Below are 16,000 nucleotides of genomic sequence, written 5' to 3' on the forward strand. Positions count from 1 at the left end.
GGAGCCAATGGAACCCCATCATCTGCAAAAGACTGGGATGCAATTCTGAGGTCCCCAAACCGGACAGCCTCTCTGGTCCTAAGGTTGCCACCACGACAGCCACCAATGACCCTCCAACCACAGCTCCTAGCATCCTAACATGGCCCACTTGGATTGCATGTCCCCAGCCTCCCCCGGGATTCACGAGAAATTCCTCCGGAGGTGGTGCCTCAGCCAGACGTTCCCAATTCACCCTCACGTGCTTGGGTTTACCTGGTCTGTTGGGCAGCCTCCCCACTATCTGATCCAATTCACCACCAGGTGATGATCAGTGGACAGCTTTGCTCCTCTCTTCACCCAAGTGTCCAAGGCATGGGCCTGCAGTTCTGACAATTCCACTACAAAGTTGATCATTGATCTTTGGCCGAGGGTGTTCTGGTACCAAGTACACTTATAAACCACCCAGACATGGTGTTTGTTATGGTCTATCCATGACTAGCACATTAATCCGTCAACATAGCACCACTGGGGTTCAGATCAGGCAGGCATTCCTCCCAATTATCCTCCTCCAGGTTTCTCCATTGTTACTCATGTGAGCATTGAAGTCCTCTAGCAGAGCTACAGAGTCTGCAGTTGGCACCGTTTCCAGAATGCCACCCAGAGTCTCCAAGAAGGTTGAATACTCCAAACTTCTAACTGTTGTTCGTGCATAAGCAAACAACATCGTCCTGTCAATTTAAACCTTCTTATAGTCTATGACTTAAACACGGATTGGTTGTTTACAATGTAACATTATCAGAGATCGGCGACTAGAAAAGCATAAATGATGTCCTGATCGCATATTTTACTGAACATTGGCGGATATCAATCGTCAGTAAAACTTTATTTCACACTGTGCAATTAATCTGCGGTTCACATGCGCGCCGAAACCGCGAGGAGGGATTTGCGAGGATCGATAGTGGTCCGTTACACCACTAGTCAAGACAGTCAGGGACTTAAAGAGGTCTCAGCTTGACCATATTCGTGAAGCAGAAAAGCCCTGAGCATTGATTACACTACATTTTTACACGGAAACCTACCTTCATCTGAAATGCTGTCATGTACGGTCGAGTATAAGTCTAGATTGGCCTCCGTCAGTTCAAGAAGGATGTCTTCATCAAAAGTTCAGCTGCATCAGGAAGCACCAATTTGTTTTAGACTAGGAAGATAAGCATGACAAGAGATAAAAGACACCTGAAGCAGATGTTTAACTGCATATAATGAATGACTGCAGTGGTGTGATGTTGCACTAGGGCCATTACCAACGTTAGAATGTACGAGACAAAACCGTTGCTTTCATAAGCAAGTCGAAGACTAAAAGCAGCAGCAGCCGTCAATTTACCTACTAATGTTTCTAGCTGCAATGGCTGCAAACTGTTTTCCAAGTTTGACAACACTTTCATTTGAAGCCGAACAACCAATTTGGAAACTGTCTCGGTAAAGGCCTTTTTTTTTTTTTTAACAAAATAAAATGCTTTTTTAAGACTTTCCAAGACGGACCATCACGGACCATCACTCTTTAATAGCAGAGAGATATATCAAAGATATATATGTTCATAAACTGTGTTTTCTATAAGCTATGCTTTCTAATACGGAAACTTAAAAGGTCCGGAGTAAGACTGTGGAAGAATAAACACAAAGCATGTGGAAGATGAATAGGAAACGGAGGAGCAAGACTCTTGCGTGAGGAGGAGAAAAAACTTGAAAACTATAAAACTGAAGACTTCACAACTTGCTACTGGGCAGATGACAGCATGTGACCCCCATAGAGTAGAAAGCAAAGAGAGAGAGAGAGATTCATAGAATGAGACATATTGAGAGAGAGAGAGAGAGAGAGAGAGAGAGAGAGAGAGAGAGAGAGAGAGAGAGAGAGAGAGACATGGAGAAAAAAACACATCAATTAAAACAAGTCATAAACAGTTGGGGGTCACTTTATATTTGCTTGTTAAACTTGACCCATGCGGTGCGAAAACACATAGGCGCTTAGTTTCGAAGTGCAACTGAGATACTGCAGACCTTTGTGTGTGTGTGTGTGAGTGTGTGAGTGTGTGTGTGTGTGTGTGTGCGTGTGTGTGTGTGTGTGTGTGTGTGTGTGTGTGTGTGTGTGTGTGCGTGTTGGCATCATCCACTAATGCAACAGAGTCAGACCGATATAGTCTCGTCGTCCGCCGGCAATGTTTGCGAGTCAGGCAAGTGGACGTGTGAGAATATGTGATGTCATTGCTTTACTCCTTTTTTTCATTTGTTGATTTTGATAAATTATTTTATGTATTTTTCAGTGTATTTTTATTATTTCAACAGTTTTTTTTCCCGTTTCATCTATTGTAGTTTTATCATAGTTGTCGTGCTTTGTTCAGCCTCACTGTTGAGCTTTCTGTTTATTATTATCTTGCTTTTGCTGCTTTGTCTGTCAAAGCACTTTGTAAACTCTGTTTTTAAAAGGTGCTGTATAAATAAAGTAGTGCTGGGCAAGTTAATGCGTTAATTTCGCGTTAACGCATTCATTAATTAACGCCGACAATTATTTTATCGCGGTTAACGCATTTTTTAAATTTATTATAATTTTTTTTTTTTTTTATTGAAAGACAAGAGACAATACATATCAATAACAACAATAGGATGATAAGAACAGTGGGATAAAAGCCAGCAAACATCCTATAGTCAGACTGTCTCATGTTTATCGTTTTGTATTGGAGATATGATGTCCCTTCAGGGTTGCCCTAGAGAAAAGGCGACTTCCGCTTCTGGTCGAGGGGGGGGCAGAAATAAAGAGAGAAGCTGCACCAGCTGTTGCTCTCCCTGGAGACTACTGGACATCGCTGCAGTAAAGTCAGCAGACACTCAGATCTCCGTGGTCAACTCAGCAGACACTTACATGTTAGTGCACCTATATGCTGAAATTCACGGTAAACGCATTTAAACGGCACAGATCGGGAGCGAGCGAAGGACTTTGAAAGTTAGCGGAAACATTAACGTGAGACAACATCCGGTTTCTTCAGACGAACATCCGGTTTTCAGAATAAGATGCCAACAAAGTATGAATTATATTCACATGAAGTATAAAACATGCTACCTGCATCTCGTGAACCAAATGTTATTGCCCTTTTGTTCATATAGCAGTACTTTTAAAATAAAAGTGCGCAATGCACTACTTTTGAATTCATTATTGAACTTTGCCATAACAATGCGATTAATCGCAAAAAATCCATGCGATTAATCGCGATTAAATATTTTAATCATTGCCCAGCACTAAAATAAAGTTATTATTATTATTAATATATTGCCTGCTTACTTCTGTTAAAGGATAGGCGTGTAAGATTTAGTGACATGGCCGGAGGCAGCGAGAGGAAAGTAACGTCAGCTCCAACTCTTTCACATTATAAACTTCCCTTCCGCCACTGAGTTCAGCTCATAGCAGCTGATGTCATCACCTCGTCTCACCTCCCCCCCCTCTCCAAGCCTGGCTGTGAATGCCAACGAGACGGAGGTGTAAAGCTGTCACCTCAGCTCACCTTCCGAGTGCTCGGTCCAACTATCCGGGGTGTTATGCAACGATCGGGCACTCGTTTTCTCTATACATGCTTGAGCAGAAGGGGGAAGAAACACAAAATACATAACACATGAAAAGCCACAAATCCACCTGGTTGGTCTTTGGAACTGTATTGCTGTTAGTCACATGAATATAAGGTACTGTTCGTTAAAAACCCAACACAATGGCTTTGGTGAAAACCGTTTCTCTCCCCCCTGAGGAGAACCAGTCAACAAGTCGCTACAAGTCCCTGTTTGCCCTCTCCATCTGTCTCCCTGTGATGTTCAGATACATTCCTCTCTGACACCTGGAAGCTGAGGGCTCAGCACAGGAAGGTAAGGGCCTAAACAAACATGGAAGGTGTCCCGGTGGATCTGTGGCTTAGGGCCCACGCCCTGCACACTTGTGGGTACGGTGGAGCGCGACATGAGAACGTGGACGATCTCCACTGAAAGTCACGATTTTTCTTCAGTCCTGTTTATGGAGAAAAGAACCACACACACACACACACACACCTGGGAGATGACTTTGTATAAAGGGCAGTTGCTCAAACTGCGGCCCGTATGCATTTTGTTGAAACCATCCAAGGTCCATTTCAATACTTCACTCTCAATGGTGTAAAACAACGAGAAGAACTCCCACACAATGTCTTGCTTACTGCAGGAAATACTTAAAGAGCAATTGACGTAATATGTCGCGCGACCATTATAGTGAAATACTTGACATAATAACGCGTATAACCAGCAGGAAAGTGTGGGTGTCAAACGCAGTACTTGAAACATAAGGTTGTTTTCCGTAAGGTTGTTCTCCGTAACGTTGTTTTCCGTAACCTTATTTTCCGTAACTTTGTTTTACGTAACGTTGTTTTACGTAACGTCGTTTTACGTAACGTCGTTCTATGCAGCATTGTTTTCCGTCGCATTGTTTTTACGTAACCTTGTTAAGCTTGTAACATATATTTACATAAGACTACATTGTTAACATTGTTCGCAAGAAGTGTCCTTCTCTATGCTATAATTCCTCATCACGCCCTCTTTTTGTTGGCTAACCTGTGGGTTTGGTTGGTTGAGAGCCTGGAGAGCAGCTTGTTTGTTGCACACACCACACACACACACACACACGTCTCTCCTCCCCTCTCCAACTGTGTGCCACATGAAAGCAGTGTACACCCGTCTCTCTCTGTGTTATTAGTATCCAGAGACTCCAGAGTGTCTGCTCCACTGTCACCTCCCACAACCTCCTTTACACGCACTCTGTATGTGTGTGTGTGTGTGTGTGTGTCTATAATATATAGATGGGTGCAACCTGTATCTATTGTCTGACTCACTCTGACGGGCAGACCAGCAAAGCCCCGTCAGCACACTTTGAACACCTTTGTGTGTGTGTGTGTGTACTGCACACGCAACTACACGCTGAAAATAATACACTAGTAGCTGATTCAAACATAGGCATTTTTATTTTTTAACTGAAAAAAAAGCTCCTAAGGCACAAACTGCTGTGCCAACTTTGCTCTATAGTTGACACTATAAATAAAAAAACCTGAGTACAGCACATGTTTTAAAATAGAAAATAGAAACAACTTGTTTTTTTTATGTTTTAGCACCAACTCGCCGTCGCTTTTGCTCTTGATTGTTTTTTATAAGCGGTCAAAGCCTTCTTAGGGTTTTATCCATGACCATCACTTTACTTATCATGAAGTAGAGCACTGCTCAGCCTGTGAAAACTACTGTATGATGGCCTCTGTGGCTCTGGAGGAGCTTTGTCAAATTACCCTGATGATGTCATAGTGATGTCATCAGGGTCAACTTGGTTGAGGGTTGGAGATTTCAAATCTGAAAACAGAAAGCCTGCGTTTCACAGGACACATGGAGTTTGAAGGATTCGGGCGTTTATCAAGCAAGGGGGGGGGTCTAATGAAAGACGCTACATTACGTTGCATTATGGGAGATGTAGGATGCAGCATTTTCGGAGCTTGACTCATATGAAGGGATAAAGGTCGGGATATCTCGGCCGACGGGGCTTCAGTTTTACTCGTTCTTTTTCAAAATGGGAAATGCAAAGTGAGACACTGAACATAAATCAATCAAACATAAATTACGGGCAGATTCCAATAATCCGCCATGATAAGCTGCACAGGCGGTAGAATTCTCATTCTGTCTTCTGCGTTTGGCTGATATCAATGTTATATTTGAAAAGGTGATCAGCCTTTCAGTGTTGTCCGCCTTCAACATGATCTGTACATGTAAAGCCCAACATATCTTGAAGTTTGCCGTGCTGTTGGGGCGGGCTTTCATTTGCTGCAAAGTCTGGAAGATGTCTGTAGTATTCCGTTTTAGAGGGAGAATTCTATGTCAGAGGTCCCTTTCCAGAAGAGGAAATGAACGAAAGACTTGTTATGGCATAAATATGGTCATATTTAAAATATGAATATTGTATTATCAGCAATTTCAAATAACTAAATCTGTCTCAGCACGGAAAAGGATACAGCAGTCACCCGCTAATCTCCAGAAGTTCATATGAGTTCCTAAACTTCAAAGCTGAGGAAAACAGGGCAACTGAGGCCAACATGTGTGTGACAACACGTGTGTCTGATGATCACTGTCGGATGTTTCTGTTCCCAAAGAGCGCTCCGAATCATCCCCCCCAAAAAAACTAAACCCCACAGGTGTTCGAGCGCAGGGCTCCGGTCAAACTGTGGCGCAGAGCCCGTGTTTCAGCGTCAGTAGACAGCTCCCAGACTCTGTGCGGCCGACGGCGCCGTCGGTGGTGTGTGGTGCGTCGGGCCCGACTGTTGCAGACCTAATTGTGCACCCTGCTGCTGGTACCAGTTCTGGTGCGTGTAGTCTCCCATGCAGGTGGGCGAGGGATCCACGGGAGGCTGATAGGGTCCCTGCCCTCTGGTGGTGGGATCCACCAATGCGCTACTCTTGATGCTGCTGCCGCTGCTTGTGTTGTTGTTGCTGCTGCTGCCGTCGTCGTCGTTGTTGTTGTTGTTGTTGGTATTGCCGTTGTTGTTTTCCCACACAGCTGGCGATGGAGGAGAGTTGCAGGCCATGGAATCGCTGGCATCCGGACTTTGCTCGAGAGGCATTTCCCCGAGCGGAAACTCTCCGTTCTTGTAGAGCTTCTTGAACTTGGAGCGACGGTTCTGGAACCAAATTTTGACCTGGAGGAACGAGCATCAAATAGTGAGACAACTTCAAGCAGTTAAAGAACAAACGCGAAGCAATATTAATTGAAATGCCAATATTTACTGGTGTGTTAGCGCCAGTTTGGTCTCCACCAACTCCTTAAGGTGAAATATCTGCCACTCTAGCGGCTTACTGTCCAACTATGATTCGTTTCTGCTAAAAACAGCTGCCTGTCGAGGCTGGATATGAGATGGTGAAACAGATGAGTCGGAAATGAACGAAAGCAAAAGAGTTGCAAATCATAAAAACAGTTCTCTGTGAGTTGAGCTTTGAAAGCCGCATAGTCATTTGATCCATTTTGAATGGCGAAAAATCGATTAGAGCAGCTTTAAAGCCACATTATCAATATGTTTAGCTTCTCTTTAAGCATCTTTAACTTCTTTTTTGGCTAAGAGCTCATTGCTTTGGTTTCAGCAGGCAGCTGTTTTTAGTGCAAAAGCTCTGGTAAACCCACTGTACTAACCGCCCAGCGCCAAACGGCAGATTGCAGCTAGCTGGTGGCAACATGGCGGAGCATTTATCCGCTAAACTCACAGATATTTATCTCAGGAGGTGGAAGAGCGTGAATAATGGATTTACATTCAGCAGGATGATGTCGATTTAGCTTGTTCCTGTACCACCAAGTACGGCAGCAATCTGTTCTGTTGGCTTGCTTTATTGAATTGATATCCACGACCAGGTGCAATATTAATCCATGTTGTTGCCCTACTTGTTTTCTGATAAGTTCCTTCATTTAAACTGCTTCTCAATTGGATCTACTTAAGAGTTGTTGCCACAAAAATAAACTTCCTTTCAAAAAGGTTTGTTCATAACAATAATAATTAATAATTAATGCTTTTCACTAGTGATAAACCAGCGTTCATGCAACACAAGGCATTATCTAAGAACCGTTTCTTGCCAGCAGAGTTCATGTTAGGCTAGAGTATGACAGCTCCTTTAAATGAGATATCACGGTACGAGAGCTTATGCAATGCTGTCATTTGTATAAATTGTTTATACGAATGACAGCATTACAATAGCTCTCCATGAGGGCAACAGATCCAATGACATGGCAATCTGATGTTTTAAGTTGTGTTGTGTTTTCTTCGAGCTTGTGTCTGCAGCCCGAGCAATAATCCTGAAGAATGATTTACAGCAGCCGTGATAACACAACCCGCACCGCAGGTCTGAGGGATGATTCATGCGGCGGTAAATCATTGAGGCCGCAAAAGTATGACTGCGTAAACAAGACCGACACAACAGAAACAACGCACAAGGCTGCCTCGGATCACTGTCGGACAAATGTATTCATATTTTTTAGATATCATATTAATATTATCTCAATTTCATTCTTTGTTTCATTCATTCGTTTCTTAGTAGCCGGCATTTATTGTATATAAAAAGTAACTGCACACTTAAACGTGTTTTGTTAAGATATAAACTAAATGATATAACTGTACTTTGATGGAACACATCCATGCTGGTGTTAATATTGACATTTTCCACCACATTTATAAAAATCGGCATCTACTTTCAGCCTGTATTTTGCTCGGCCAATTCGGAGTACGAGCTGACCGTTTGACCCCCTCCCTCCCTCCTTACTTTTTCAGTAACCACAGTACAATCATAGCATTACAATCGCACACCTGTTCTCTCCTCTCTGTGAGCCTGCCGGCTAGAAGCTAACGGTGCAAACATCGGCAACAGTGCTGACAAAGCTAACGGCGTTAACCTCGGGAGGAACCGGGTAGGACGGGTAGGTGCTACGCTTCCGCACTGACACCGTCGATCGGGGCAGCGTTGTCAGCTGTAACCGCCGCACCAACGCAGTGCAGAGCGGTGGTCGTGAGCTAGCCAGCGGCGCACACTGTCGCGCACTAACATGTACTAGCGGCCGGCCCGGCTTTGTAAACGGAGCTACATCTTCACATAAAATAATTGTTATTTGATGCTGTATTGATGCTCTGAATAGCGTAAAGAGAATCTTTAAGTATGTTCCATTATTCTGCAGTCAAACTCGATCTTGAAAATGATATCTTAGCATAAGCTATAGCTTGTAAGATACTGCATTGCTCATAATCTTGGGACCTTTCCACCGCGTCTTCAACCTTCTTTATACATTCACCAAGAAACCGTTCACAGTGCACAGACTTCAACTATGTCAGCCACTTCAACTTCAACTAAACTTTCTGTTTTCAACTATTTCTTACTTTCACTTACTCACTTTGACTTACTTCACTTTTTAGCTGTCAACATTTCAAGTGCTATCAATCCTTACAGATCACCTGACGACTATTCTCAATGCACGTAAACTACGGCTTCAACTTCAACAGGAATTTGAAATTGCTTCGAGTTGATAAGTTCAACTGACATTTAATTTGCTTTCATCTTTCACGCTTCTAGTGACGGTTCAGCTACTTTCATTGCTTACTAGCGATCTGACAACTAAACTTGAAATTGAAACTGCTTTCGGCTCACACACTTTTGAGGGCTTCAACTTACTCCACAACTAACATTCGAAATCTCACATGCAAAAAAACTCATTTGAACTTGTTTGCAGTGTTGACGCCTGTGAGATATCACGCTTTCTTTTTCTCTTGGGGGCCTCACCTGTGTCTGTGTGAGGCCCATCTGTGCGGCCAGCTCGGCCCGCTCCGGCAGGGCCAGGTACTGAGCCGTCTGGAATCTCCTCTGCAGCACTGCCAGCTGGTAGCTTGAGTAGATGGTCCGGGGCTTGCGCACCTTTTTGGGCTTCCCGTTGACCATCCGAACCTCCACGTCGGGTTCCTCTTTCACTGTGGAAAGGAAACAGTAAGAAGCCGTGTAAAACTCGTGCGACTACCCTGCAGGGAGCTTTCCGTGCGTTTGTGGAATCTTAACATCAAAACATCACGATGCTGTCAACTTCCTCTGTAACAACCTGCAAGAGAAGTCCTTTTCTCCAAACAATGAAATGAACTCGCATGGCAGTTTATGTAGAAGAAGTTGTAGCACAAAAATAGCCACGGCCTCTGCAACCCCGAAATTTCAAAGAAATTCCGGCAGCCCTCTGAACTTGTAATTTTGGTCTGAGTGTCTCCCACAGCCGGGGAGGGAGACAGAGATTTATAGGTGCTTTTATGTAGCCCGGAGGCAATGCTTGTATACATCTCTCCCCGTTTCTGCTGTTATTCTCGTAACCAACTTCTCTTTTTTTCCCCTCTTGTAGATTTACAGACAACCTTACTCAAAAAAAACATTTGTTTGCATTTGATCGACACGTTTATTTTTTTATCAACTTAAAATGAGAAACAACACTTTTTTTTTAATCTGTATTCAACATTTTTGAATCGGTTTTGTTTCACAATCCTCTCCAGGGTGCGGTTATCCCTATTGCTTGTACACTTTTTTCTACCACATCTTTTCCTTCCCTTCGCCTCTCTATTAATGTGCTTTTACAATGACCTTTTGTGTCTTGCCCTCCTTGTGCAAGGTGTCAATGGTCGTCTTTTGGACAACTGTCAAGTCAGCAGTCTTCCCCATGATTGTGTAGCCTACAGAACTAGACTGAGAGACCATTTAAAGGCCTTTGCAGGTGTTTAGTTAATTAGCTGATTAGAGTGTGGCACCAGGTCTCTTCAATATTGAACCTTTTCACAATATTCAAATTTTCTGAGATACTGAATTTGGGATTTTCCTTAGTTGTCAGTTATAATCATCAAAATTAAAAGAAATAAACATTTGAAATATATCAGTCTGTGTGTAATGAATGAATATAATAGACAAGTTTCACTTTTTGAATGGAATTATTGAAATAAATCAACTTTTTGATGATATTCTAATTATATGACCAGCACCTGTAATACTATGACATTTTTCTGATATACTATACTCTGATTTTCTTTAATTTTTCTCGACATACTATACTTTATATACTCTACAAAACCTTTTTATGACTCTTTTCAACATACTATACCATAACTTTTTTCCGTTATACTATACTTTGACATTGTTTAGGATACTACACTGTGTCTTTCTTCCACATACCATACCATACTTTGACATGGTATAGTGTGCCAGTATTTATTACTAATGACCATACATGTATTCATATTCAGTAGAGATTTTTCTTTATTGTATTAGTTAAGGTTACCATTCTGGATACTGAGGTAATGTATTCATGGTCTCGCTGGATTTTAGCAACCTTAAGGCGATTAACAAACATACTTATAATTGGTGTTTTAATGGCTGATTCCAGTGTTTTTACACTAAATATATTTAAATTGGAATGCTATTGGACCAAAATAATTCATAAAGGAATTCATATCCAGGAATTTGAGGATTTCAGAAAGTATCGTTACTAGAGTAATGAATGTATCATTTGAGGGGGCTTTGACCTCAGTATTCTGAGGTCTGGCTACACCCCTGTGCTATTTATTGTATTCATAGTTTTTTCTCCCATCTATTTATCATCATTTATTAATTTACTCACATTTAACCAATTCTCTTCTTTGGAACAAGTATTTATCGGGGCTTTTTTGTTGTTGTTGTTGATCAATCGGGAATTTCTGTTTATCTACGAATTGAATTTGTCACTTTTTCTTTTTTGGTGTATTTGTTTGTTACGTATTTGCGTGGGCGTGGCCACAGCCAATGGCACGATAAGGAGCCTGCGCTTGTCGGATGATTCAAAGGCCAAGGCTGACTGACATGCCGTGACACCTGAGGTGCGTGGCTGAGGGCCAAAGTCCCCTGGGGCCGTTTCCAGGAGTCAACTCCCAACTGGAATGTCAAAAAAACAGCACACCAGCCCGTCGAGTTAGTTTTCCCCATCTGTGGTTCTTCCCCGGCTTTGAAGTTCAAACTGTTCCTCTTTAGTGCTGTTGTGATATTAGTTTATTTATGCGAGCGTAAACTGTTTAGGTTACCTATTGAGGGCACAATGTGTTAATTAATCTCTTCTTCATTCTGAATGTGGAGGTGTGGTTGGGAAAAGTCCCCGGCTAGAACTAGGCCATGGCTTCCATCCAAAGACCCTTTGGCTGATCTTCCTATCCAAACTCTAAATCTGAAGGAAGTTCAAAGAGCAGATGAGCTTAGATTGACTGTGAATGATAATGAGACACAAAACAAGTCCAACTCAGAGCTCTGTTCTTTTTTTTTTACCTCCATACAAACATAAAATCCTCCTGAAGGCTGAACCATTATCTCGGCAGAAATTATCTCCCGTTTCCTTTTTTCACCCATGGGCCACTTTCTTCTGTAATTTACTCTGAAACTGTGAGCCACACATGTAATATATGTATATATATATATATATATATATATATATATATACATATATATATATACATATATATATATGTATATATATACATGGCAAACTTGAGTGCAATGGCGAGGTTTAAGGGGGAACCATCCGGGGTAAATAAAACCAGAAGCTGCTCCTCTTAATGTATGAGTTCTTCCTCCAGCCTAATGAAAATAAAGGCTCTACTTTGAACCTGGTGGCAGTAAGAACTACATCTAATACCCACAGATGTAGTGTTTGTGGAACCCTAAGTACCATTTATTTTGAAATGATTTGACATATAGTTCTGAAAAAATACAATATAGCTGAAAAAAAATACAACTTCTTATAAGATATATGTAACATATATGTATTTTTTTTTAAAGGAAAACACTGACATTGTGTATGTCCCCGGTCTCCCATATTTACATAATAACAGAAGCACACTGTAATTCTGACTCCACTGATCATTTTATGGAGATCTAGAGGCTCAAGATTAAGACAGCATATTCCCAATGCTCCAAAAATATATATAAAAAGCAATGAAGATGGTTTAAGTCACAGTGGAAACCTTTTCTCCGTGCGTCAAGACTCGTGCGTAATTATTGGGTTTATGTTGGCTAGACGTGAGCTCTTGCCATGCATCAGCCTCAGGGGGGAAGGGGGGGGGGGGGGGGGGGGTTGACGTTTTTTGGACAAAGATGGAGATGGTGTTCTTTGAATCGACCCGGCGTTAACAGCCAACACAGCGATCCGTTTGGTTTGTTGTTGTTTGTTTTTAACTCACCGTCCTGCAGCGCTGCCTGCGCCTCCCTGCTGAACGCGCCGTGCTCTCTGTACGCCGAATGGAGGTACGGGTATTCTGCCTTGCCGACCGGGTAGGCGCCGCCGGCAGCCACCCCGTGTAAGTTGTAGTGGTGGTGGTGGTGGTGGTACGCGTACGGGTTCACGTGTTGCGCCGGGTACGGCTGCTGCTGCTGCTGCTGCTGCGCCGGGTAGAAATCCTGCGCGCCGTGGAGCACGCTCTGGCCGCTGTAGAAGCCCATGTCCGTGGATGAGGACTCCGGCAGGGTCGGGGAATCCTTGGTGGCCGAGATTGAGCTCCCAGCTATGATGGGGAGGGACGGCTTCTTCTCCTCGAAGACAGGTGAGGATTGCCCGTTCATTTTTATTTATTTATTTTATTTTATTATAAATGCGCGTGAGTTGTCGCTCTCTTAAATAAAGGAGCGCTCAGATGTCCTCTCAGTCCGGAGCTGGCGTTTCCCAAACTCCCCTTGACGCAGCAGCCCGGGCTGTCCACCGTGGCGGCGCCCAACCCAACTAGAGCTCCTAATTACAGGGCGCGCCGAGCCGAGCCGAGCAGGACAGAGAGGGGGGGTGTGGATGTTTCCTTCTCATTGGCTCTCGCCCGCCCTCTGCCTCGAGGGCCAAAGACGGCGCAGACTGTCGCCTGTCTGGCTACGGATCTTTCTCCCCGCAGAAACCTCCAGCAAAGCGCTCTCTCTCTCTCTCTCTCTCTCTCTCTCTCTCTCTCTGCATGTCCTGGAAGCTACCTCGAGGACTTTTAACAGCGACAGTCAGCAGCAGAGCAGTTAAAAGAGTTAACCAAAAGCGCGCGTAATGGTGTTGCGATAAGTAGTGTTTACGCATCAGCTTTGCGGCGCTGCCTCCCATTCACATGCAGATACAGAGACAAGTGCTGCTGTCGACCCACGTTGGGAGTTGTTTACAGTTAATCAAGACTTACTTAAAAAAAACGTCTTTGCACGTGTTGACTCAGGCCCCCGGGGAAAACAAACAGTCGCCATGAAAACAGCCTACAATAAACTGTAGGTGCATATCAGGACACCGCAGCACGGAATGGTGACTACGCTACGGTCGTGAATGTCAAAGTAGAAATGAGTCATTTTCATGTTTCATCTAAATTTGCACTTTTCAATGATCTATTTGATAAGAGACACATTGTTGTTGCACACTAGAAATAATAACTGCAACAAGTGGTTAAAGGTCCCTGAAGTTAGTTTCCTTCAGTAAAGTGACATGTTCTTATCTCTCCACCAGATGTCGCCGTTGAGGCTTTAAATGAGGTGCATTAAAGGGGCTGATATCAAAAAGGAATTTGAAAATATATCTAATCGAAATAAAAAAACTAAAGAATAAGTCTTCCACTGTGTTTTTGTTATGCATTCATTATTTTGTCCAAAGCAGTGGTGCCCCAAATGTGTTCATTTCTAAAGTAGATGAAAAAAACAACTGATTATGTAAAAGAAGATATTGTTTCAAAAAAGAAATCATATACTTGAGGAGCGGCAGATGGATTAAATTAAGAATTCCAATACGTTGTTTCCGTGGCCGAGGAAAGTTCAGTCAGAATCTGTGAACATGAGCTGCTCTCAAAGCCAGAAACCAGAGAGGGAAGTCTGGAACTTGTGATGTCATCGGGTATAAAGTGTGGAGCTGCTCCAAAGACAAAGAATGATGAAAGATGTTGAATTTTTTTTTTTTTCTTAATTCTATTGTAGCGTTCTCAGTTGAGAAACAAAAAATGTTCCCCTGGGTGCTCTCAGCGTCACCTGTAATATGGATATCATATATTATACTATATTTATGGAGCTCCGCACTTTATACTCGATGACATCACATGTTTGAGTTTCAGCACTGTTGCCTTTGGAAGAGTTGAAGTAAAATTTGTGTTTGGACTGTTTTATTGTATTGGAACATGCAGAAATTCAGAAAATTGGACATAGTTCCCCTTTAAATAATTATTTTTCCATCACTTTTAGGGAACTATTGAGACTCGTTTGCTTGCTAACTATTTCCCATGCGCTCTCTATCACACCGTACTGATCAGGTGATGCAGACTCACTATGGAGATTATTTGTTTTCTTTTTCAAATCAAATTGTTATTGAAGTTTTTCCTGAATTAGTCGTGCTGCTCCACAATCTTCTGTTTTGAAACCGCTGGTTTAAAGTGTCGTATAGCTGGAAATACATCTGAAGCACATTGCTTCAGGGAAAACACCTGAAAGCATTTTCATTTCCAGGAACATAAAAACTCGCAGGTTTACATTTTTTATTGTTATTAGCATTTGTCTTTCTCATGTCACATATGGTAAACCCTCGAGTCCTTGCAAAAATGAAGTTCCCAGAAAAAGCTTGATTTTCTTCAGCGAAACCCACTTCTTCTTCTTCTTCTTCTTCTTCTGAAAGGACCGACGTCGCGTCTGAGAACGCAGAGTTCCCTCTCCGGTCGCATCAAAAGCACTTTGTGTGACGGGCCGAGCTCTCAGTATTCTGTTCTTACGCATTGTAAAAATTAAAAAAAAAACAGAGGACATGTGTGACTTTATCAGGCCTTGGATGAACAGAGGTGCTTGGCAATGTTATCTACAAACAGGAAGTGGGCGAGTGCAGGAGGCGGAGGGGGAAAAGGGGGGAGACCCCGCTGTGTCGATGAATGTCCTCTCCTTTGTGGCGTGGTCCCGTGTGGACGGGAGAGAAAATTCCCTGTGGGGTCCACGAATCCCAGAATGCCTCATGAGTGGGTGGTGGTGGTGGTGGGCGGGGCAAAGGTCATCGTACATAGGACTGGGGGGGAGGGGGGGGTTCTGATGGCCACTGGTTTTTCAAAACCGTTCTCCAGGTGAGCTGTGGGCCGTCAGCGAAGTTCAAACATTCAGTTCCAGGGCCAAGCAACCCTAACCCCGGTTACACTCTCTTCATATATAATACATGCGTGTACAAGTACTGTATGTTTATTGTTATTTTACAAGATTCCCTGATGGCCAGCGCAGAGAGGAACAAAAAATAAAAATAAAATACAAATAAGGGGAGGGGGGGGGCAAATTTGTCATACAGTAGCAGCCGGAGGTGGGAGAAGAGCAGAGAGCGGCACAGTGCCTGAATTTGTCCACGTCGGGTCGGATCAACCCCGGTCTGATTGGAAGGGAAGAGAGACAGGAGACGGGGGGGGGGGGGGGCAGAGAGGCGAGGGGTTCATCAGGGGGGGGG

The 16,000-nt window shown here is 43.2% G+C and overlaps 1 protein-coding gene across 1 annotated transcript; it reads right to left on the reverse strand.

Annotated features, from left to right (window-relative positions):
* Positions 1–5,033: 5,033 nt before the first annotated feature.
* On the reverse strand, positions 5,034–15,978 carry LOC142939849 (homeobox protein Dlx3b-like). The gene is made up of 3 exons (XM_076082885.1): positions 12,774–15,978; positions 9,328–9,512; positions 5,034–6,713 (listed from the first exon to the last, which is right to left on the reverse strand). The coding sequence occupies exons 1-3, from the start codon at positions 13,150–13,152 to the stop codon at positions 6,267–6,269; spliced, it is 1,011 nt and encodes a 336-aa protein (XP_075939000.1). The 5' UTR covers positions 13,153–15,978; the 3' UTR covers positions 5,034–6,266.
* Between the last annotated feature and the right edge of the window lie 22 nt (positions 15,979–16,000).

Source organism: Anarhichas minor, unplaced genomic scaffold (genome assembly GCF_050575085.1).
Source record: "Anarhichas minor isolate MPS153535 unplaced genomic scaffold, ASM5057508v1 ptg000007l, whole genome shotgun sequence".
NCBI lineage: Eukaryota > Metazoa > Chordata > Actinopteri > Perciformes > Anarhichadidae > Anarhichas > Anarhichas minor.